This window comes from Aotus nancymaae, unplaced genomic scaffold (genome assembly GCF_030222135.1).
Source record: "Aotus nancymaae isolate 86718 unplaced genomic scaffold, 86718_ANA_hifiasm-v0.15.2.pri h1tg000122l, whole genome shotgun sequence".
NCBI lineage: Eukaryota > Metazoa > Chordata > Mammalia > Primates > Aotidae > Aotus > Aotus nancymaae.
In genome coordinates this window covers 551136-574513 of record NW_026988537.1, presented here as the reverse complement: position 1 = coordinate 574513, position 23378 = coordinate 551136, and the positions used below count along the sequence as shown (strand labels likewise).

General features: G+C 37.3%; 1 protein-coding gene across 1 annotated transcript in view; it reads left to right on the top strand.

The window, feature by feature from the left end:
• The window catches only part of GLMN (glomulin, FKBP associated protein), a 70116-nt gene that overhangs the window by 32448 nt on the left and 14290 nt on the right, over positions 1-23378 (top strand). The window contains exons 13-16 of the mRNA XM_064371137.1: positions 1168-1241; positions 2728-2812; positions 3929-4038; positions 4746-4809. Of these exons, the coding sequence (XP_064227207.1) occupies positions 1168-1241; positions 2728-2812; positions 3929-4038; positions 4746-4809 (333 nt within the window). The remainder of the gene's footprint in view (positions 1-1167; positions 1242-2727; positions 2813-3928; positions 4039-4745; positions 4810-23378) is intronic.

Sequence of the window (23378 nt, the reverse complement as noted above, 5' to 3'; positions counted from 1 at the left end):
TTGGTGTTTTACTCATGAAGTCCTTGCCTATTCCTATGTCCTGAATTAGGTATTGCCTAGGTTTTCTTCTAGGATTTTTATGGTGTTAGGTCTTATGTTTAAATCTTTAATCCATCTGGAGTTAATTTTTGTATAAGGTGTTCGGAAGGGATCCAGTTTCAGCTTTCTGCTTATGGCTAGCCAGTTTTCCCAACACCATTTATTAAGTAGGGAATCCTTTTCCCAGGTTTTTTTTCAGGTTTGTGAAAGATCAGATGGTTGTAGATATGTGGCATTATTTCTGAGGCCTCTGTTTTGTTCCATTGGTCTATATCTCTGTTTTGGTACCAGTACCATGCTGTTTTGATGACTGTGGCCTTGTAGTATAGTTTGAAGTCAGGTAGCATGATGCCTCCAGCTTTGTTTTTTTTTTTGCTTAGGATTGTCTTGGCTATGTGGGCTCTCTTTTGGTTCCATATGAAGTTTAAGGTGGTTTTTTCCCCCAATTCTGTGAAGAAAGTCAATGGTAGCTTGATGGGCATAGCACTGAATCTATAAATTACTTTGGGCACTATGGCCATTTTCATGTTATTGACTCTTCCTAACCATGAGCATGGAATGTTTTTCTATCTGTTTGTGTCCTCTCTTATTTCCTTGAGCAGTGGTTTTTAGTTCTCCTTGAAGAGGTCCTTCACATCCCTTGTTAGTTGTATTCCTAGGTATTTTATTCTCTTTGTAGGAATTGTGAATGGGAGTTCACTCATGATTTGGCTCTGTGTTTGTCTGTTATTGGTGTATAGGAATGCTTGTGATTTTTGCACATTGATTTTGTATTCTGAGACTTTGCTGAAGTTGTTTATCAGCTTAAGGAGACTTTTGGCTGAGACCATGGGGTCTTCTAAATATACAATCATGTTATCTGCAAATAGAGACAATTTGACTTCCTCCTTTCCTAATTGAATACCCTTTATTTCTTTTTCTTGCCAGATTGCCCTGGCCAGAACTTCCAATACTGTGTTGAATAGGAATGGTGAGAGAGGGCATCCTTGTCTTGTGCCAGTAATTTGTAAAATTTTTATATATTTAGGAGGTACAAGTGTAGATTTTTTACATGCATGAAATGGATAATGATGAAGTCTGGGCAGTCTTTAGTCATTTTACATAATAATATTGTTTGTTCCATTTTAGAGGAAAAAGAGTTTAGCTATGCTTCAGCTATATATTAGCAAGTTGGATTCACCAGGAAAATATACATTGTTTAGGTATGTATCAAGCATGGTTAATTGCTAAGTGTGTAGGAGATTAAAAATCAAGTTCATGCTATATAATTGTTCTAGGGTGTAGTATGTCGATATGTTTTACATGTAATTCAACTCTGGTTGGAAGCCATATTATACATTCTTAGTGATGGCTAGAGAAAGGGTTAATCAAATATTTCAGATATATACATGTATATGTTTATATTTTATATGAATAATAGTATATATTTCAGTTCAATTAATTGGAATACTCTAAATTTGAAGTAGACTTAACAATAATTAAACTAAGATTGATAATGATAATGCTCCTACTAGAACTTTACATATGTCACTAATCTCCATTACTCATAGTTGAAATTGATGGCTCTGGAATTACAACTTTGATAGGCTATGCACTGTGTTAATAGTAGCGCTTACTAATAGTGCTCTTTGAGGTTGAAAAGATTCTAGCAATTTCCTAAGTTAAAAATTGGTAAACTTTCTAAGTTTCTATGAAGAGCCAAATAGTAAATATAGGGTTTATGGGCTATACAGTTTCTGTTGCAGCTGCTCAGCTTTGTCTTTCTATTGGGGATGGGTGTGTGCCAATAAAACTTTATTGATAAAATTGAGCAGCAGGCTGGATTTGCTAAAACGTCTCATTTGGGATTGGCCAATATTAGCACTTTTGTTTTTCGGGGGGTGCAGCAGTGTGATCGTGGCTCACTGCTGCCTTGACCCTTGACCTCCCAGGTTCAGGTGATCCTCCCACCTCAGCTTCTCAGGTGCATGCCATCATGCCCAGCTGCTTTTTTTGTGGAGACAGGGTTGTGTCATGTTGCTCAGGCTGGTCTCGCACTCCTGGGCTCAAGCAATTTACTCACCTCAGCCTCCCAAAGGAGACGGGGTTGTGCCATTGTTGCCTAGGCTGGTCTTACACTCCTGGGCTCAAACGATTCATGCACCTCAGCCTCCCAAAGTGTTGAGATGACACGCATGAGCCACCATGCCCAGCCAACACTCTTGATCCTATCTTTTCTTCTTTTCTATTGCTAGTAAGAGCAAGTTTATGAAATCTCAATTCTTAGGTATTATACCAGCTTTCCTATTCTGTTCTATCAGTATCTACCAATAAATCCCCTTTTTTTCTTAAGCTAGTCATATTTAGTTTTTTTGCAATTGAACTACTCTAGCACTAGACTACTTCACAGCAAATAATTTGGAGATTTTTTTAGACTATTATGTTAGTGCCCTTTCTTGCCATGTTTAATTATTGTAACTATGTGCATAAAAATATTCAAATTTGGTTTGATAGAAATGGCTCGTTGGAAGATCCAGTTATAAATAAGAATTTACCAGTTAGAGTAGAAACCATTACAGGTAACTTTGTAATTGGTTGATCACCTTGCTAATTACCACATGGCCTCTTTGAATTTGTAAGACTTTTATCACCATTTAATTCTGATGCTGTCCAGGATAATTTCACATCTATTGTAAATTTTCTTTCAAGGTGCTTATTGAATACAAGTCATCACTCAGGTGTGGAGGCTTTTATTATTCAAAATATCAAAAATCAAATTGACATGTCATTTAAGGTAAGAATGTAGCCAGAGTGTCAATTATTATTTTATTTCATAGTGTATATTTTATTTATTCATATGTAGAATACGTTAATGTGAGTTTTTGCTCTATCTCTAGTATTACTATTACTTAAATACTAATAAGACTTTTTTTTCCCTATTTCTACTGTGTTTTAAAAACTCTGAATTTGGAAATTTTGTTAACTATAAGTTTAAATTGTATTCTTTGATTTTTTTTTTTGTTTGTTTGTTTGAGACAAGGTTTTACTCCTGTCACCCAGGTTGGAGTGCAATGTCACAATCTTGGCTGACTGCAGCCTCTACCTCCTGGGCTCAAGCAATCCTCCTACCTCAGCCTCCCAAGTAACTGGGGCTACAGGCACCCACCACTGCGTCCAGCTAAATTTTGTTTCTGTAGAGATGGGGTTTCACCATATTGCCCAGGCTTGTCTCGAACTCCTGATCTCAAATGATCCATCCACCTTGGCCTCCCAAAATGCTGGGATTATAGGTGTGAGTCACCACACTGGGCCTCTTTGAGCTGGTTTTTATGGTTTCTTTTTGTTTTGTTATATGCTGCTGAAAAATGAATGAAAACTTAAGTCTGTTCTGTTTGTGAGTACTCAGTAATTCTAAATGGAAAACAGTGCCAGTGTTCTCAAACTGGCAGGGTTTGTTCCTGATATCTAGAAAGTGAATGAAAGTATGGAAATCAGAGTTTAAAAATGCGGCCGAGCATGGTGGCTCTCACCTGTAATCCCAATACTTTGGGAGGCCGAGGCAGGCGGATCAGGAGGTAAGGGTGAGACCAGCCTGGCCTACATGGCAAAACCCGTCTCTATTAAAAATACAAAAATTAGTTGGGCGTGGTGGCGGGTGCCTTGCCTGTAATCCCAGCTACTGAGGCAGGAGAATCACTTGAACCCAGGAGGCAAAGGTTGCAGTGAGTCAAGATCGCGCCATTGCACTCCAGCCTGGGCGACAAGAGCAAAACTCCATGTCAAAAAAAAAAAAAAGAAATGTATTTTAAATGTGTAATTGTTTATTTTTGTAGTATCATGGTATTAGAAAAGTACATGAATTATCAAGCTGTTATTTAAAGCCTTTCTCAATTTTTCATTTGCTTTTCAGAGAACACATAACAAAAAATGGTTTACAGGACCACAGTTGATTTCCCTTCTTGATCTGGTACTCTTTCTCCCAGAGGGTGCGGAAACAGATTTACTGCAAAACTCAGATAGGTGAGGTGACCGTTACTAAAATCCACACAGTAAATTCAGAACAAAATGTGAAACATCTGCTTAGGGAACCTGAAGTAATAAAATGTCTTTTCCTGTGATTTTTTGATCCATGGCTAATTCATTAAATTACATAAAGATTTTTCTTATTTAAGTGATTTGTTAATGTGTAGAAACAAAATTAAAAGCTTCTCTTTCTAGATGAATGACCAACACTATGATTTGGTAGTTTTTATGCACCCAGCATTCCATAGAAATTTGCAAAGACAGCATTTGTGCTTAAAACTAAAAATCTGTGTATATAATTTATGTGTTTAGGTTTTGTTGTTTTATTGTTTTCCAGGTCATTTTTTTCATATAGAACATATAATTTCAGTTTCAGTATATTGGAATGGATATTGAGAAATGGTTATAATCATGTAAAAAGGAATCTTAAAATTCAGAAAGCAAGAGGTGATATCATGCTCTCAAATATTAACAATAACAAGGGTTTCTTTAAACAAGGATAATAATTTTCACAATGGTATGATTTGAACTTAAATAGAAAACAAGAGTGATAAGTTATTACTATATAAAAAGATATATTAATGGAAATAGTTTCTAATGGCACCTAATTATAAAAATATGCCCAAAGTTTTAGCTTATTAATTGAGATTGCTGTTGACTATATAAAACCATACCGTAAAGTAACATATATTTTTAATTAACAGGATTATGGCTTCATTAAATTTATTGAGGTATTTGGTTATCAAAGATAATGAAAATGACAATCAAGTAAGTGAAGTATTTGAAAAGAAACTGTGAGTATATTCAAAAAGCATAAGGAATGTTTCAGATATTCTTGATCAGTACCTAAAGCCAATATTTAATCTTACCTAGCTATAAAGGCTGGGAAGAGTTGCCAACAATGATTCTGAAACCTGAAGTTAATTCCCAGGTACATTTACCACCCCACATCCAGCTTTCCTATCCCTTTCCCTTTCCTATTATACCTCTGCTTTCTTGCCAAAAGCACTTAGTACTGTTGGGTAGGTAAGTCACAGGTTCTATGTCAGCTAACCTTGTGGAGCTCAACATACATATGAGTGTCTTGTTCAGTTTCCTCTACCTGTAGCTCATGAGCTATATAAAATCATCTGATATTTTAATATTGCCTCATCAGACATGACAAATTGAAACATTTCCAGCACTAAAACAGAATTTGTTAATAGCACCTTTTAAATAATGTTTAGAAAGTTAGATTTTTTAAAAAATAACATCATTAGAAGTGTTCAATAAATAGAAAACTAGAGATTTGTCACAGTAAAATTATATTTGCTTTTTATCTTCTTTTTCTACCCTTTTCTGATAATTGCTTTCCCTATATATATCACCTCTATTAGCTAGAACTACCTGAATCATGTTGTTAATTAGGTTTTTTTTTTTTAAGCCGGTAGTAAAAGTAATTGATTTTTATATAAAGATGCCAAAGAAATTTTTTTAATTAGGTAAATCATGATTTGGGATGAAAGTTTATGGGAAAAGTAGCAATTTCTTTTCTTCCTGACAGATCCATAGTAGATTCAGTGATTTGACCCCCCTGTTCATCCCTCCTCAGCTGAAAATTGTTAATTTGACATCATTGACTAGTGCTTACTCTATATCAGGTACTATTTTTTTTTTAACACTTTCTTGTGAAAATTTTCAAATGTACAGCAAAGTTGAAAGAATTTTACAGTGATCATTAGTTTACCTACCACCTAGAGTCCATGATTCTACCGTACTTACTTCATCGTGTGTCTGTTACTCACCCTCTGTCCATCACGCTCATCAGTCTTTTTTTTAAAAATGTATTTCAAAGTAAACTGCAGACATCAGCATACTTTCTCCTAAATATTTCAGCATGTATTTCATTGAATTGATTAAATATTTGTCTGTAGTTTTTCTGAGGTAAAATTTACATAATGAAATGTTGAGATTTTAAGTGTATATTCACTGAATTTTAACTAATTCATAGATCTATATTATCTAAACCCATATGAATATAGAACATTTCTATCATCACAAGTCATTCCTCATGCCCCTTCCCAGTTAGTTCTGACCTCATTGCTCCACTCACCCCTGTCAGGGACAACCACTGTTCTGCCCAAGTGCTGTGTATCATTTATTCTTCAGAGAGAGTCTCGTTCTCTTGCCCAGGCTGGGTTACAGTGGTACAGTCATGGCTTACCGCAGCCTTGACCTCCTGGGCTCAAGAGATTCTCCTACTTCAGACTCCTAAAGTGCTGGGGTAACTTCCAGGCACGAGCCACCATGGCCAGCCAAGAAAAGTACTCCTTATTTTTCACTTTTCTTAGATAATGTTGGTGAAAAAAAGATCATTAACTTGCACAAGGGCACACATCTAGAAAGTGGTAGAAATAGCTATGACCCCAGGCAATGGCCAGAAGTTTCTAAATCACAAACTAAATCCTGATTCCTGAAGGAGGTTGTGATAAAAATAGAAAAGCTATAATATGTAATTCAGCAGTTGAGGCCCTGAGACTTCAGGAAGGTAGCCTTAGGATAGGGTATGAGTTTTTACTTTTTTAGTAATCAAGAAAGGCTATACCTACTTGAGAGATTATCTGACTTGCCTGACAAAAAGAAAAGCATCTTGTTGATTGGGATTGATAGATACGTTAGATATGGAACATAGAGTAATACAAACGCAGCAGATTGGTCTCTGCCCAGAGAGGGAAGACTTAAGAGCAGCTTAGCTTTGTGTAGTGTTCGCTCTACTATCCACAGATCATTCCTCACTTTTGTTTGGCATGTACATTTTATGGTGAAAAAAAGGATACAGCCAGCCCATAGGACTTTTTTTTTTTTTTTTTTTCCCAAAGAGACAGTGTCTCACTGTATCACCCAAGCTGGAGTGCAGTGACACAGTCATGGCTCATTGCAGCCTCAAACTCCCCAGTTCAAATAATCCTCCCATGTCAGCCTCTCAAAGTGCTGCGATTACAGGCATTTTTTTTTTTTTTTTTGAGACAGAGTCTCACTCTGTAACCCAGGCTGGAGTGCAATGGCATGATCTCAGCTCACTGCAATGTTCACTTCCCGGCTTCAAGCAATTCTCCTGCCTCCTGAGTAGCTGGGACTACAGGCAGGCACTACCACACCAGCTAATTTTTATATATATATATATATATATTTTTTTTTTTTTTTTTTTTTTTTTTTTTGAGACGGAGTCTCGCTCTTGTTACCCAGGCTGGAGTGCAATGGCGCGATCTCGGCTCACCGCAACCTCCGCCTCCTGGGTTCAGGCAATTCTCCTGCCTCAGCCTCCTGAGTAGCTGGGATTACAGGCACGCGCCACCGTGCCCAGCTAATTTTTTTGTATTAATAGAGACGGGGTTTCACAATGTTGACCAGGATGGTCTCGATCTCTCGACCTCGTGATCCACCCGCCTCAGCCTCCCAAAGTGCTGGGATTACAATTTTTATATTTTTAGTAGAGATGGGGTTCCATCATATTGCCCAGCTGGTCTCAAATTTCTGACCTCAAGTGATCCTCCCGCCTCAGCCTCTCAAAGTGCTGGGATTACAGGTGTTAGCTACTGTGCCCAGCCGACAGGCATTTCTTATTTAATAGTTTTTAACAATTTTTCTAAGGGATCAAATATTCCAAATTATTGCTTTATAAGTTACCATAAGAATTATACCAGGGAAATTAGCAAAAACTCAGTCCAAGCTGGCAACCTGACCTCTTTTAGATGCTTGAGAGCCTATCCATCTTGGAAACATTTCCTGCACGTGCAATGACAATAGGTCTTGTGTATAATTGAGAGGCAAATATGACCACTGTGGTTAATCAAAAATGAATTATAGTTTGAGTTTTTGGAAGCTTTGCTTAAAGGAAAAACAAAATGATGCTCTGGTGATGCTGAAATATGGGGCATTTTATTCAAAAGGACTCCTACCACTACCTATTTTTGAGCATTTAAGTTTGCTAAGAAGGTAATTAGTCAGATGAAAAGCTGAAACAATCAGAAATGTGAACAGGAAGATTAAATAAGAACAGAATCATATTCAAATACAAAGACAACAAAGTGATTCATAATCGAATAATCCATTGCGTTTTTTTTGCTACTTTGGGTTACTGTCAGCTGATGTATTCTTTCATGAGCCATCCTTCCTCAGCCTCCAGTACGTTCCTCTTGTATCTTCTTGCTTGTTTCAGGCACCTTCTCCTACTCTCGGTGTCACATAACTTTTTAAAATATTATACTACAAACATGCTCCCATCGTTCCTGGTAAAACCAACCTAGTTTTATACCAAATATTCTCTATTTGGAAGGTATCTTTAAATAATTATTAGTTGTTTTGAATTACAATAATTTATTCTAGTACGTATCCCATAATTATGTTATCCCTTACCTTCCATCCTGTGTACTCCTATCTTTTTCCATCCGTTTACTCATTCTTTTTTCTAAAAAAACTTAGGTAAAATGAAAGCAGGGAAGAGGGAAACAATGAGATGGCAAAGGCCACGCATATCAGGGATTTTAAAATTGAATTGTTTAATATGTGTGTGTATATGCTTTTCATTTAGGAAAAAAACTATATCTTGTATAATAAATATACATAAGATTCTATATAATCCATATTTTGGGTGCTCATATAAGTTTTTTTTTTAATACTTTAAGTTCTGGGGTACATGTGCAGAACGTGCATGTTTGTCACATAGGTATACATGTGCCATGGTGGTTTGCTGCATCCATCATCCCATCATCTACATTAGGTATTTCTTCTAATGCTATCCCTCCCCTACCCCTCTACCCCCCAATAGGCCCCGGTGTGTGATGTTCCCCTCCCTGTGTCCATGTGTTCTAATTGTTCAACTCCCACTTATGAATGAGAACATGGGGTGTTTTGTTCTCTGTTCCTGTGCTAGTTTGCTGAGAATGATGATTTCCAGCATCATCCATGTCCCTGCAAAGGACATGAACTCATCCTTTTTTATGGCTGCATACTGTTCCATGGTGTATATGTGTCACATTTTCTTTATCCAGTCTATCATTGATAGGCATTTAGGTTAGTTCCAGGTCTTTGCTATTGTGAATAGTGCTGAAGTGAACACACATGTGCATGTGTCTTTATAGAAGAATGATTTATAATCCTTTGGGTATATACCCAGTAATGGGATTGCTGGGTCAAATGGTTTTTCTGGTTCTAGATCTTTGAGGAATCACCACACTATTTTTCACAATGGTTGAAGTAATTTACACTCCCAACAGTGTAGAAGTGTTCCTATTTTCCACATCCTCTCCAGCATCTGTTGTTTCCTGACTTTTTAATGATCACCATTCTAACTCACATGAGATGGTATCTCAGTGTGGTTTTGACTTGCTTTTCTCTAATGGTCAGTGATGATGCGCTTTTTTGCATATGTTTGTTGGCCACATAAATGTCTTCTTTTGAGAAGTGTCTGTTCATATCCTTCTCCCACTTTTTGATGGTTTTTTTTTTTTTTACCATAAATTTGTTTAAGTTCTTTGTAGATTCTGGATATTAGCCCTTTGTCATATGGATAGATTGCAAGAATTTTCTCCCATTCTGTAGGCTGCCTGTTCACTCTGATGATACTTTCTTTTACTGTACAGAAGCTCTTTAGTTTAATTAGATCCTGTTTGTCAATTTTGGCTTTTGTTGTCATTGCTTTTTGTGTTTTCGTCTTTGCACATGCCTATGTCCTGAATGATATTGACTAGGTTTTCTTTTAGAGTTTTTATGGTTTTACATTTAAGTCTTTAATCCGTCGGAGTTAATTTTTGTATGAGGTGTAAGGAAGGGATCCAGTTTCAGTTTTCTGCATATGGCTAGTCAGTTTTCCCAACACCATTTATTAAATAGGAATCCTTTCCCCATGGCTTATTTTTGTCAGGTTTGTGAAAGATCAGATGGTTGTAGATCTGTGGCGTTATTTCTGAGGCCTTTGTTCTGTTCCATTGGTCTATATATCTGTTTTGGTGCTGGTACCATGCTGTTTTCGTGACTGTAGCCTTGTAGTATAGTTTGAAGTCAGGTAGCGTGATGCCTCCAGCTTTGTTCTTTTTTGCTTAGGATTTTGTGGCTATATGGGCTCTTCTTTGGTTTCATATGAAACTTAAAGTAGTTTTTTCTAATTCTGTGAAGAAAGTAAATGGTAGCTTTATAGGGATAGCATTGAATCTATAAATTACTTTGGGCAGTATAGCCATTTTCACAATATTGATTCTTCTTATCTATGAGCATGGAATGTTTTTCTATTTGTTTGTATCCTCTCTTATTTCCTTGAGCAGTGGTTTGTAGTTCTCCTTGAAGAGGTCCTTCACATCTCTTGTAAGTTGTATTCCTATGTATTTTATTCTCTTTGTAGCAGTTGTGAATGGGAGTTCACTCATGATTTGGCTGTTTGTCTATTATTGGTGTATAGGAATGCTTGTGATTTTTGCCCATTGATTTTGTATCCTGAGACTTTGCTGAAGTTGCTTATCAGCTTAAGGAGATTTTGAACTGAGGTGATGGGGTTTTCTAAATATACAATCATGTCATCTGCAAATAGAGACAATTTGAATTCCTCTCTTCCTGTTTGAATACCCTTTATTTCTTTTTCTTGCCTGATTGCCCTGGCCAGAACTTCCAATACTATGTTGAATAGGAGCAGTGAGGGAGGGCATCCTTGTCTTGTGCTGGTTTTCAAAGGGAATGCTTCATTTTTGCCTATTCAGTGTGATATTGGCTATAGGTTTGTCTTAAACAGCTCTTATTATTTTGAGATACGTTCCATGTTCCATTAACAACTAGTTTATTGAGAGTTTTTCACATGAAGGACTGCTGAATTTTATCAAAGGCTTTTTCTGCATCTGTTGAGATAATTATGTGGTTTTTGTCATTGGCTCTGTTTATGTTTATTGATTTCCGTATGTTTAACCAGCCTTGCGTCCCAGGGATGAAGCCAACTTAATCATGGTGGATAAGCTTTTTGATGTGCTGCTGGATTGTTTGCCAGTATTTTATTGAGGATTTTCACATTGATGTTCATTAGGGATATTGGCCTGAGATTTTCTTTTTTAGTTGTGTCTCTGCCAGGTTTTGGTATCAGGATGTTGCTGGCCTCATAAAATGAGTTAGGGAGGATTCCCTCTTTTCTATTATTTGGAATTGTTTCACAAGGAATGGTACCAGCTCCTCCTTGTACCTCTGGTAGAATTCAGCTGTGAATCCATCTGGTCCTGGGCTTTTTTTGGTTGGTAGGCTATTAATTACTGCCTCAATTTTAGAACTTGCTATTAGTCACAGGAATTTGACTTCTTCTTGGTTTAGTCTTGGGAGGGTGTATGTGTCCAGGAATTTACCCATTTCTTCTAGCTTTTCTAGTTTATCTGCGTAGAGGTGTTTATAGTATTCTCTGATTGTAGTTTGCATTTCTGTGGGATCAGTGGTAATATCCCCATTATCATTTTTTATTGTGTCTATTTGAGTCTTCTCTGTTTTCTTCTTTATTAGTCTGGCTAGCAGTCTATCTAGTTTGTTAATCTTTTCAAAAAACCAGCTCCTGGATTCATTGATTTATTTTTTTGAAGGTTTTTTTTTGTGTCTCTTATCTCCTTGAGTTCTGCTCTGATCTTATTTCTAGTCTTCTGCTAGCTTTTGAATTTGTTTGCGCTTGCTTCTCTAGTTCTTTTGTTACTTTAGGGTGTCAATTTTAGATCTTTCCTGCTTTCTCCTGTGGGCATTTTAGGGCTATACATTTTCCTTTAAACACTGCTTTAGCTCTGTCCTGGAGATTCTGATACATTGTGTCTTTGTTCTCATTGGTTTCAAATAACTTATTTATTTCTGCTTTCATTTCCTTATTTAGCCAGTAGTCGTTCAGGAGCAGGTTGTTCAGTTTCCATGTAGTTGTGCAGTGTTGAGTGAGTCTCTTGATCTTGAGTTCTAATTTGATTGCACTGTGGTCTGAGAGACTTATGATTTCTGTTCTTTTGCATTTGCTGAGGAGTGTTTTACTTCCAATTATATGGTCAATTTTAGAATAAGTGAAATGTGGTACTGAGAAGAATGTATATTCTGTTGATTTGGGGTAGAGTATTCTGTAGATGTCTCAGGTCTACTTGGTCCTGAGCTGAGTTCAAGTCCCAAATATCCTTGTTAATTTTCTGCCTTGTTTATCTAATATTGACAGTAGGATGTTAAAGTCTCCTACTATTATTGTGTAGGAGTCTGTGTCTCTTTGTAGGTCTCTAAGAACTTGGTTTATGAATCTGGGTGCTCCAGTATTGGGTGCATGCATATTTAGGAGAGTTAGCTCTTCTTGTTGCATTGACCCCTTCACCATTATGTAATGCCCTTTTTTGTCTCTTTTGATCTTTGTTGGTTTAAAGTCTATTTTATCCGAGACTAGGATTGCAACTGCTGCTTTTTAATTTTCTTACTTATTTTTTTTTTGCTTTCCATTTGCTTGGTAAATATTCCTCCATGCCTTTACTTTGAGCCTTTTAGTATCTTTGCACGTGAGAAGGATCTCCTGAATACAGCACATTGAATCTTGACTCTATCCAATTTGCCAGTCTGTGTCTTTTCATTGGGGTATTTAGTCCATTTATATTTAAGGTTAATATTGTTATGTGTGAGTTTGATCCTGTCATTATGATGTTAGCTGCTTATTTTGCCTGTTAGTTGATGCAGTTTCTTCATAGTGTTGATGGTATTTACAATTTGGTATGTTTTTGCAGTGGCTGATACCGGTTTTTCCTCCCCATATTTAGTCCTTCATTCAGGAGCCTTGTAAGGCAGGCCTGGTGGTGACAAAATCTCTCAGCATTTGCTTGTCTGTAAAGGATTTTATTTCTCCTTTGTTTATGAAGCCCAGTTTAGCTGGATATGAAATCCTGGGTTGAAAATTCTTTTCTTTAAGGATGTTGAATATTGGCCCCCACTCTCTTCTGGTTTGTAGGATTTCTGCAGAGAGATCCACTGTTAGTCTGATTGCCTTCCCTTTATGGGTAAACTGACCTTTCTCTCTGGCTGCCCTTAATAGTTTTTCCTTCACTTCAACCTTGATGAATCTGATGATTATGTGTCTTAGGGTTGCTTTTTTTGAGGAGTATCTTTGTGGTGTTCTCTGTATTTCCTGAATTTGAATGTTGGCCTGTCTCACTAGGTTGGGGAGTTCTCCTGGATAATATGCTGCAGAGTATTTTCCAACTTGGTTCCATTCTCCCTGTCACCTTCAGCTACACTAATCAAATATAGATTTGGTCTTTTCACATGTCCTGTATTTCTTGGAGGCTTTGTTCATTCCTTTTCATTATTTTTTCTCTAATCTTGTCTTCATGCTTTATTTCAATAAGTTGATCTTCCATCTCTGATATCCTTTCTTCTGCTTGATCAATTTGACTATTGGTACTTGTGTATGCTTCATGAAGTTCTCATGTTGTGTTTTTCAGCTCCATCACATCATTTATGTTCTTTTCTACAGTGGTTGTTTTAGACAGCAGTTTCTCTAACCTTTTTTCAAGGTTCTTAGCTTCCTTGCATTGAGTTAGAATGTGCTCCTTTAGCTCCAGGGAGTTTGCTATTACCCACCTCTGAAGCCTACTCTGTCAGTTCATCAAACTCATTCTCCTCCCAGTTTTGTTTCCTTGCTGACAGGGAGTTGTGATCCTTTGGAGGAGAGGCATCCTGGTTTTTGGAATTTTCAGCTTTTTTCACTGGTTTCTCCCCATCTTCATGGATTTGTCTACCTTTTGTCTTTGATGTTGGTGACTTTTGGATAGGATTTCCGAGTGGACGTCCTTTTTGTTGATGTTGATGCTATTCCTTTCTGTTTGTTAGTTTTCCTTCTAACAGTCAGGCCCCTCTGCTGCAGGTCTGCTGAAGTTTGCTGGAGGTCCACTCCAGACCCTGTTTGCCTGGATATCACCAGCGGAGGCTGCAGAACAGCAAAGATTGTTGCCTGTTCTTTCCTCTGGAAGCTTCGTCCCAGAGGGGGACCTGCCAGATGCCAGCTGGAGCTCTCCTGTGTGAAGTGTCTGTCAACCCCTGCTGGGAGGTGTCTCCCCTTCAGGAGGCACAGGGGTCAAGGACCCACTTGAGGAGGCAGTCTGTTCCTTATCAGAGCTCAAATGCTGTGCAGGGAGAACCACTGCTCTCTTCAGAGCCAGCAGGCAGGAACATTTAAGTCTGCTTAAGCTACACCCACAGCCGCCTCTTCCCCCACGTGCTCTATCCCAGTAAGATGTGAGTTTTATCTATAAGCCCCTGACTGGGGCTGTTGTCTTTCTTTCAGAGATTCCCTGCCCAGAGAGGAGTTAAGTTGTTTTTTTAATTTCCCTTTCTATTTAAGATTTAGGGGGTATATGTGCAGGTATGTTACAAGGGCATACTGCATGTTGTTTCTTTCTCTAAGGTAAAACATATCCATGAAATATTTGCAGAGCTGGATGGCTTCTATACATAGTTGGAGAAAGGGGAAACCTGGGTCTTGTTCATGTCTTTCTTTTTCTTTCTTCAGTACTATGATTGACTGTGTTCTTTGCAGGGTTCCTGTCTGTTCTGGCAGTAAATTTCATTGTAGTGTAGAACTGCCTAGTCTTCCTTTTGTGAAATATGCTGCAGTGAATTTTGAGATGTGTAGTTTTAAGCCTTAGAACAGAAAATATTTCAGAACTGTTAACATCAGTGAGTGTCCTTGGGTATGAAATTAAAAGCAGGTATTTTTGAACATTTCAAATTTTGAATTATTAGAACTACATTTAAAATCTTAATTTCCTTTTTCTAGACATTGAGAGATTCTAAGAAATCTTAAAATGTGATTTTCTTTTTAGTATTTATTTCTTTAAAAAAGATCTGGTAACTTTAATGAGAGAGAGAGAAAAAATATTCTCACAGTTTCTTCACTCCTACATGCTTCTAAAAATATTACAGTTTATCATGAAAAATTAGTGGAATTACACTGAACAGAATATGTAAAGAATTTCTTTAGCCTGCTTTTGGCATGTGTTTTTATTACCTGAAGTTTTATGATTATGGGCTATTGCCATTGAAAACAGCTAAGGTTTTAATATTTAAAGATCTAGATTTACATTGTCCAATACAGTAGACAGTAGACACTTGTGTCTATTTAAATTTATGCTGATTAATCTTTTCTTTTTTTTTTGCTTTTGAGACTGGGTCTTACTCTGTAGCCCAGGCTGGAGTGCAGTGGCACAATCACAGCACACTGCAATATCAACCTCCTGTGTTCAGGTGATCCTCCCACTTTAGCCTCCCTGGTAGCTGGGACTACAGATGCAAGCCACCATGCCTGGCTAGTTTTTTGTTTTTTGTAGAGACAGGGTTTCACTCTTCCCCAGGCTGCAATGCCATCATGCAATCACGGCTCACTGCAGCCTCAAACTCCTGGGCTCAAGTGATTCTCCCACCTCAGCCTCCCAAAGTGTTAGGATTACAGGCATGAGCCACTGCTCCTAGCCTATAATTTTTAATAACAAATTCAGTTCCTCAGTGGCATTGGACAGTGCTGTTGTAGGTCATTGTTTCTCAATATGTGGTGCTAATCAAAATCACTGGAACATTTTTTTGTTTTAAATAAATGCAAATTACTGGGTTCAGCTCCAGATTTACTCAATCAAAACCTCTGAGTAAAGCATGGAAATCTATATTTTTAACTAACAAAGAAGTTTGAGAACCTCCATATATTGTGAATTCTGAGTAAAATCTATTTTATGAGGTATCATTTTCTATTATAAAGAATAATATCAGTTAGCTATTTAAAACTGAAAAATTGAATGGTATACATTAAAACTTGTGGGATACAGCTATACTGGTACTTAGAGAAAAATTTCCAACTTTAAATTCTTCTATTAGGAGACTGGAAATTACTGAGTGAATTTCTGGCAAGATTGACTTAATGAATGAAGACACAATATGTTAATTTTAAAAGGAGTATTAGGCCAGGCATGGTGGTTCACAACTGTAATCCCAGCACCTTCGGAGGCCAAGGCAAGGGGATCACCTGAGGTCAGGAGTTCAAGACCAGCCTGGCTGATGTGGTGAAACCCCATTTCTACTAAACATACAAAAAATTAGCCAGGCATGGTGGTATGCACCTGTAATCCCAGCTACTTGGGAGGCTGAGGCAGGAGAACTGCTTGAACCTGGAGGTGGAGGTTCATTGAGCTGAGATTGCGCCATTGCACTCCAGCTTGGGCAACATGAGCAAAACCATGTCTTTAAAAAAAAAAAAAAGGAGTATGAGTACAAATGCAGAAAAATAGTAAAATTACATGAAAATATCAATGAATCTGAAAACTTTAATAAAATGGAATTTCTTAGAAAATTTAGCTTAACATAACTGTCACAAACAATCAGAGAAAACCCATGATCAGATAATTTTACCATACTTTCAAGAAACAGATAAATCTTATATAAAATGTAGTAGAGTAGAAAGAGTATTTATAACTAATCCTGTGACTCTGTTTAGCAAGATAAGGCTGTAATACCAAAACAGACAAGAATAATATCAGGAGGAAAGTTGTATGTTAATTTCTCTTATCAATATAGATACTAATATTACCAAGCTAAAAATAATAACAAAAAAGCTAAGCCATAAGATCAAGTTGGGTTTATTCCAGTAATGCAAGCTTACTGTAATTCAGAGAGTAGAGAAAATATTTGTTTATGTAAATAGCTACAGAAACAAGCATTTGACACATTCAACACATAATAATGAGAAAAATTCTTAGCAAACTAGAAAATATAATTTACTATTTACAGTTGCAACAGAAATATAAGAAACTAGGAGTACACGTATCAAAAGATGTGTAAAATGTTACAGAGAAAATTATAACACTTTATAGAAAAGATATAACAGAAGAGAAATAATTGGAGAACTGATTAACATTTATAAATATTAAGACTCGATATCTTAAATTGTCAGTTCTTCCCAAATTAGTCTGTGAATTAAGTGTAATTCAAATCAAAGCACCAGTTAGGTTTCTCAAAATGGAATTTGATGGGTTGGTTATAAGTTTCATGTGGAACAGTTAAGGGCCAAATATAACCATGAGTTTTGAGGAACAAGGTGATTGGCAGGGAGAATTTGCCTTGTTAGATAGTGTAATTTATTATAAATCCACAATAATTTAGTGTAGTATTACCAGAGGTTTGGATAGATTGGCCAATAGAATAAAATAGGGCCTAAAAGCAGATTATATAAAAATTTAACATATAATGATGATGATGATGTTACTGCTAATGGTAGCTTATACTTATTGACAGCCATCTGCCATGCTGTGCTTTAAGTATGTATTAACTCATTTAATCCCACTACAAGGTAGATATTATTCTTGTCCTCATTTTACAGCTAAGGGAATAGAGGCATAGTGAGGGTAAGTATAATTCACACAAAGTCATAGCTACTTAGTTGAGCATCCAGTTATTGAACTTGGGCAGTCACCAGAGTGCAGTTTTAACCGCATCATTGCATATACTCCCTCTGAAATGGAAATGCCATCACAAATTAGAAGGGAAAGATGGCAGTGTTTAATAAATGATGCTGGGTAATTTGTCATATATATGGGGGTGAGGAGTAGATACCTATCTCACGTATTACACTAAGCAAAATTCCAAACAGATTAAAAGATTTAAAATGGAAAAGGAAATTTAGAAATTTTTAGAACACATTATAGGAGAATCCTCTGTGAGTTAAGGGCAGGGAAGGGTTTCTTAAGTATAAAAGCACTAACCACAAAAATAAAAGATTGATAAGCCTACTGACTTTATAACCTATTCAAGAAAAGAAAAAATGTACAAACTGAAAAAACTAGCCACAAAGAGAAAAAAGTATATATATAAAATATATTCATCTAATAATATCAAAATTAACCACAAAGCAAGAAAAAAAAGACTACAAATCAGAAAAATAGGAAAAGGACATCTGTAGGCAGCTTACAGAAGAAACCCAAATGGCCAATAACTGCAACAAAAGATTCCCAATCTCACTAGAGTTTGCAGAAATGTAACTTAAAACTGCAGTAAGATACCAATTTGCACCCTTCAGAATGGCAGATGTTTAAAAAGGTGGGTAGTATATATGAGAATGTGGAACTGTGACGAAACAGATGGGTCTAATTACTTTTGGAGACCAATATGGCATTATCTAGTAAAGTTAAAGCTACAAGTACTTTCTGGCTCATCAACTCCTCCCCTTGGTATGTACATCACAGGATCATTCTTCAAGCTATTGGTCGTAACGATATCTATTAGTGAGTCATGAAATCAATTTAGTGGGTCAGACCAACAATTTTTTCAGATTCTTAATTTGCATGCCTCAGCAGATTCTGTGGCCAAGTACAAAGAATGATATGAGAAAAACTGGAGGAGTTATGACATTGGCTAGGAATAATATTTACTGTGTTGCTAACCAACATCTTATTGTAGAGTCTGACTGGCATACTCTACCAAACGATGGATGAAAAACATACACTGACACAGGTTTGCCAGTCAGCATGGCCAGGGGACCTCTGCCAGAGTCAGCAGCAGCCCCAAAAAACCAGTGATGTTTGCATTTATTTAGTACAGATTAAATGACAAAGGTCTCAAGTAAATACTATTAGAGGATAATTAACATTGCTGGCCTCCCGAGTAGAGAGCAGTTTGCACCCGTGGATGATCTAAGGTTGGTCTTAGGACCACATGAGTAAACAAGCTATTTAGATAAACCCCTCTACATTCTCATATTATCTGCTCTATGCTGTTAGCTCAGAGTAAGAGGATTAGGCTGCCTTCAGCCATAAATCTTTTCCCAAGATTTTTGCAAAACCTTCGGGCCTTCCAAGAAGGTTTGCATCTTTCTATAATTTTTCCACCACACTGACTGATCTCCTACATCTCCCCTTTTCTGTTTTTTGCATCAGGTTTTGTTGATTGAAGAGAGTACAGATGTGCACAGCAGCGGTTTTGTCAGGCACAGAAGTTAGAAGTCATGCTCCAACTTTGCATCCTAGAATTATTAAATAATAGAAGACAAACATGAGTATAATCAGTAGCATTCTTTTCCAATCAAGGAGTGAACTGTAGTGTTACTTGGCACCTCAGTCCAATGTATGACATTACTAAGGGACCCTACCAGGGGTATGTTAATTCCTCCTAGCCAAGCAATCGCATTGTTGGAGGCTGGGAAGGGAGTGTCTGCCTAAGTAACAGATGGGAAAAAAGGCAGGTTTAGAAAATGGGCTCAATAGAGTGTAGCAGGTACAGGTTGTAGGCAGAGTGAGAGCATAAAAAAGAAATTATCTGGAGCAAATGGTGTTTTTGTTTGGAGCAGAATTCATTCAGCCTTCTGAGTTGTCTTCAGTATTCTGTTTGGTGCCTGTGTTGTCCGAGGAAGCCGCATTGTCCTGGGCTGCGGGTCCTGTAGGTTTATTTCTGGTACCAGGTTGGATTTTAGCCACACCACTCCATGGTATAGTTTGATGCATCATGCTGGAATACAAGGAGGACCTAAGGGGGTGTGAACATAAGCATATCCTTTTCCCCATGTTAGCACATCATTTGGACCACACCATTCATTACTATTTACATCTTTCCATAAAACTGCAGGTTTTATGTTTTGAGAGGCTTTAGTGAAGTGCTTTTCTATAGCTGATTGAAATTTATCATCTAAATTTAAGAAATTAAGGGTAAATAAGGCTTGTGCCAGTAGTGTTCCAGGGTCCTTACTCATATTCCCTTTTGTTGTCTGAGCATATTTTTAAGGGTGGAATGGCTACATTCTACTATGGCCTGTCCTTGGGGGTTATACGGGATGCCTGTGGAATGTTGGATGTTCCATATGTGACAAAATTGTTGAAATTTTGAGCTGGCATAAGCCAGACTATTATGGTTTTTGTTTGTTTGTGGGCTGCCCCATAAACACAAAAGTTAAAAGAAGATGTTTAATGACATTGAGTGGACTCTCCAGGAAAAGCATATGCAGTAATTAGATGAGTGTTGGTATCAATAGATATATGGACATATATTAGTTTTCGAAATTCAGTGATGTGTGTAACATCTGTTTGCCATAACTGATTAGATTGTAGTCCTCTAGGGTTAACACCTCTAGAAGGAGGGCATGTACCTGTGAGCTGACAATCTGGACACTGAAGGATGATTTGTTTGGCTAGTCTTTAGGTAGGTTGAAATTGTTAAGTTTCTCCAATTTTGGTGGAAAAATTGATGCAATTGGGTGGCTTGGTCCAGCAGTGACATCATAACTTGCAGATCTGCTTGATCATTGCCATAAGCCAGTGGGCCAGGCTACTTGGGAGGCTGAGGCAAGAGAATTGCTTCAACCCAGGAGGCAGAGGTTGCAGTGAGCTGAGATCATGCCACTGCACTCCAGCCTGGGAAACCGAGCAAGATACCATCTTAAAAAAAAATCATTTTTAGAATCAGATTTAAAAGAATTTTCATTGCTAAGTAAAACTGAAAGGGTGAAAGAAAAGATTTTCAACTTAGAACAACTTTTATAAAAGGAAAGTTTTTCATGGATACAAATTCTTTGTAGAAATTTTAATATTTATGGAGTCCAACTTATCAATTTTATTATTTTATGATCCATTCTTTATGTGTTCTAAGAAATCAGATCACAAAGATAATTGCCTAGGTTTTCTTGTAGAAATTGTATAGTTTTCGGTTTTACACTTAGGTCAATGACTCATTTCAAGAAAACTTCTTCTTTTTCTTCTTTTTAATTGTACGTTAGGTTCTGGGTACATGTGCAGATCATGCAGGGTTGTTGAATAGGTACATACATAACAAGGTATTTTGCTGCCTCCATTCCCCCTTCATCTATACTGGCATTTCTCCCCATGTTATTCCTCCCCACCCCCCACTGTCCCTCATCTAGCCCCCTGAACTGACCCCAGTGTGTGATGCTCCTCTCCCTGTATCCACATGTTCTCATTGTTCAACACCCGCCTATGAGTGAGAATATGTGGTGTTTGGTTTTCTGTTCTTCTGTCACTTTGCTGAGAATGACACTTTCCAGATTCATCCAAGTCCCTACAAAGGACATGAACTCATCGTTTTTTATGGCTGCCTAGTCCATGGTGTATATGTGCCACATTTTCTTTGTCCAGTCTGTCATTGTTGGGCATTTGGGTTGGTTCCAGGTCTTTGCTATTATACACAGTGCCGTGATGAACATACATGTGCATGTGTCTTTATAATAGGATGATTTATAATCCTTTGGGTATATATCCAAAGGATTATAGTAATGGGATTGCTGGATCAAATGGAATTTCTATTTCTATATCTTTGAGGAATCGCCACACTGTCTTCCACAATGGTTGAACTAATTTACACACCCACCAACAGTGTGAAAGTGTTCCTGTTTCTCCACATCCTCTCCAGCATCTGTTGTCTCCTGATTTTTTAATGATTTTCATTCTAACTGGCATGAGATGGTATCTCAATGTGGTTTTGATTTGCATTTCTCTAATGACCACTGATGATAAGCATTTTTTATTATGTTTGTTGGCCTCATATTATATCTTTTGAGAAGTGTCTGTTCATATCCTTCACCCACTTTTGAATGGGTTTGTTTGTTTTTTTCTTGTAAATCTGTTTTAGTTCTTTGTAGATTCTGGATATTAGCCCTTTGTCAGATGGGTAGATTGCAAAATTTTTACCCCATTCTGTTGGTTGCCTGTTTGCTGTAATCATTGTTTTTTTTTGCTGTACAGAAGGTCTTAATTAGATCCCATTTGTCTATCTTGGCTTTTGTTACCATTGCTTTTGGTGTTTTAGTCAGGAAGTCCTTGCCTATGCCTATGTCCTGGATGGTTTTGCCTAGGTTTTCTTCTAGGGTTTTTATGGTGTTAGGTCTTATGTTTAAATATTTTATCCATCTGGAGTTAATTTTAGTGTAAGGTGACAGGAAGGGGTCCAGTTTCTGCTTTCTGCACATGGCTAGCCAGTTTTCCCAACACCATTTATTAAATAGGAAATCCTTTCCCCATTGCTTGTTTTTGTCAGGTTTGTCAAAGATCAGATGGTTGTAGATGTGTTGTGTTGCCTCCGAGGCCTCTGTTCTCTTCCATTGGTCTGTATCTCTGTTTTGGTACCAATACCATGCTGTTTTGATTACTGTAGCCTTACAGTATAGTTTGAAGTCAGGCAGCATGATGCCTCTGGCTTTGTTCTTTTTGCTTAGGATTGTCTTGGCTATGTGGTCTCTCTTTTGGTTCCACATTAAGTTTAAAGTAGTTTTTTCCAGTTCTGTGAAGAAGGTCATTGGTAGCTTGATGGGGATAATGTTGAATCTATAAATTACTTTGGGCGGTATGGCCATTTTCACGATAGTGATCCTTCCTAACCATGAGCATGGAATGTTTCTCCATCTGTTTGTGTCCTCTCTTATTTCATTGAGCAGTAGCCTGTAGTTCTCCTTGAAGAAGTCCTTCACATCCCTTGTTAGTTGTATTCCTAGGTATTTTATTCTTTTTGTAGCAATTGTGAATGGGAGTTCATTCTTGATTTGGCTCTCTGTTATTGGTGTATAGGAATGCTTGTGATTTCTGCACATTGATTTTGTATCCTGAGACTTTGCTGAAGTTGCTAATCAGTTTCAGGAGATTTTGGGCTGAGATGATGGGGTCTTCTGAATATACAATCATGTCATCTGCAAATAGAGACAATTTGACTTTCTCTTTTCCTAATTGAGTACCCTTTATTTCTTTCTCTTGCCTGATTGCTCTGGCTAGAACTTCTAATACTATATTGAATAGGAGTGGTGAGAGAGGGCATCTTTGTCTAGTGCCTGATTTCAAAGGGAATGCTTCAAGCTTTTGCCCACTTAGTATGATACTGGCTGTGGGTTTGTCATAAATAGCTTTTATTATTTTGTGATATGTTCCATCAATACCTAGTTTATTGAGAGTTTTTAGCATGAAAGTCTGTTGAATTTTGTTGAAGGCCTTCTCTGCATCTATTGAGATAATCATGTGGTTTTTGTCTTTGGTTCTGTTTATGTGATGGATTATGTTTATGGACTTGCATATGTTGAACCAGCCTTGCATCCCTGGGATGAAGCCTATTTGACTGTAATGAATAAACTTTTTGATGTGCTGTTGCATTCGGTTTGCCAGTATTTTATTGAAGATTTTCACATCAATGTTCATCATGGATATTGGCCTGAAGTTTTCTTTTTTAGTTGAGTCTCTGCAAGGTTTTGGTATCAGCATGATGTTGGTCTCATAAAATGAGTTAGGGAGGATTCCCTCTTTTTGTATTATTTGGAATAGTTTCAGAAGGAATGGAACCAGCTCCCCTTTGTATGTCGTAGAATT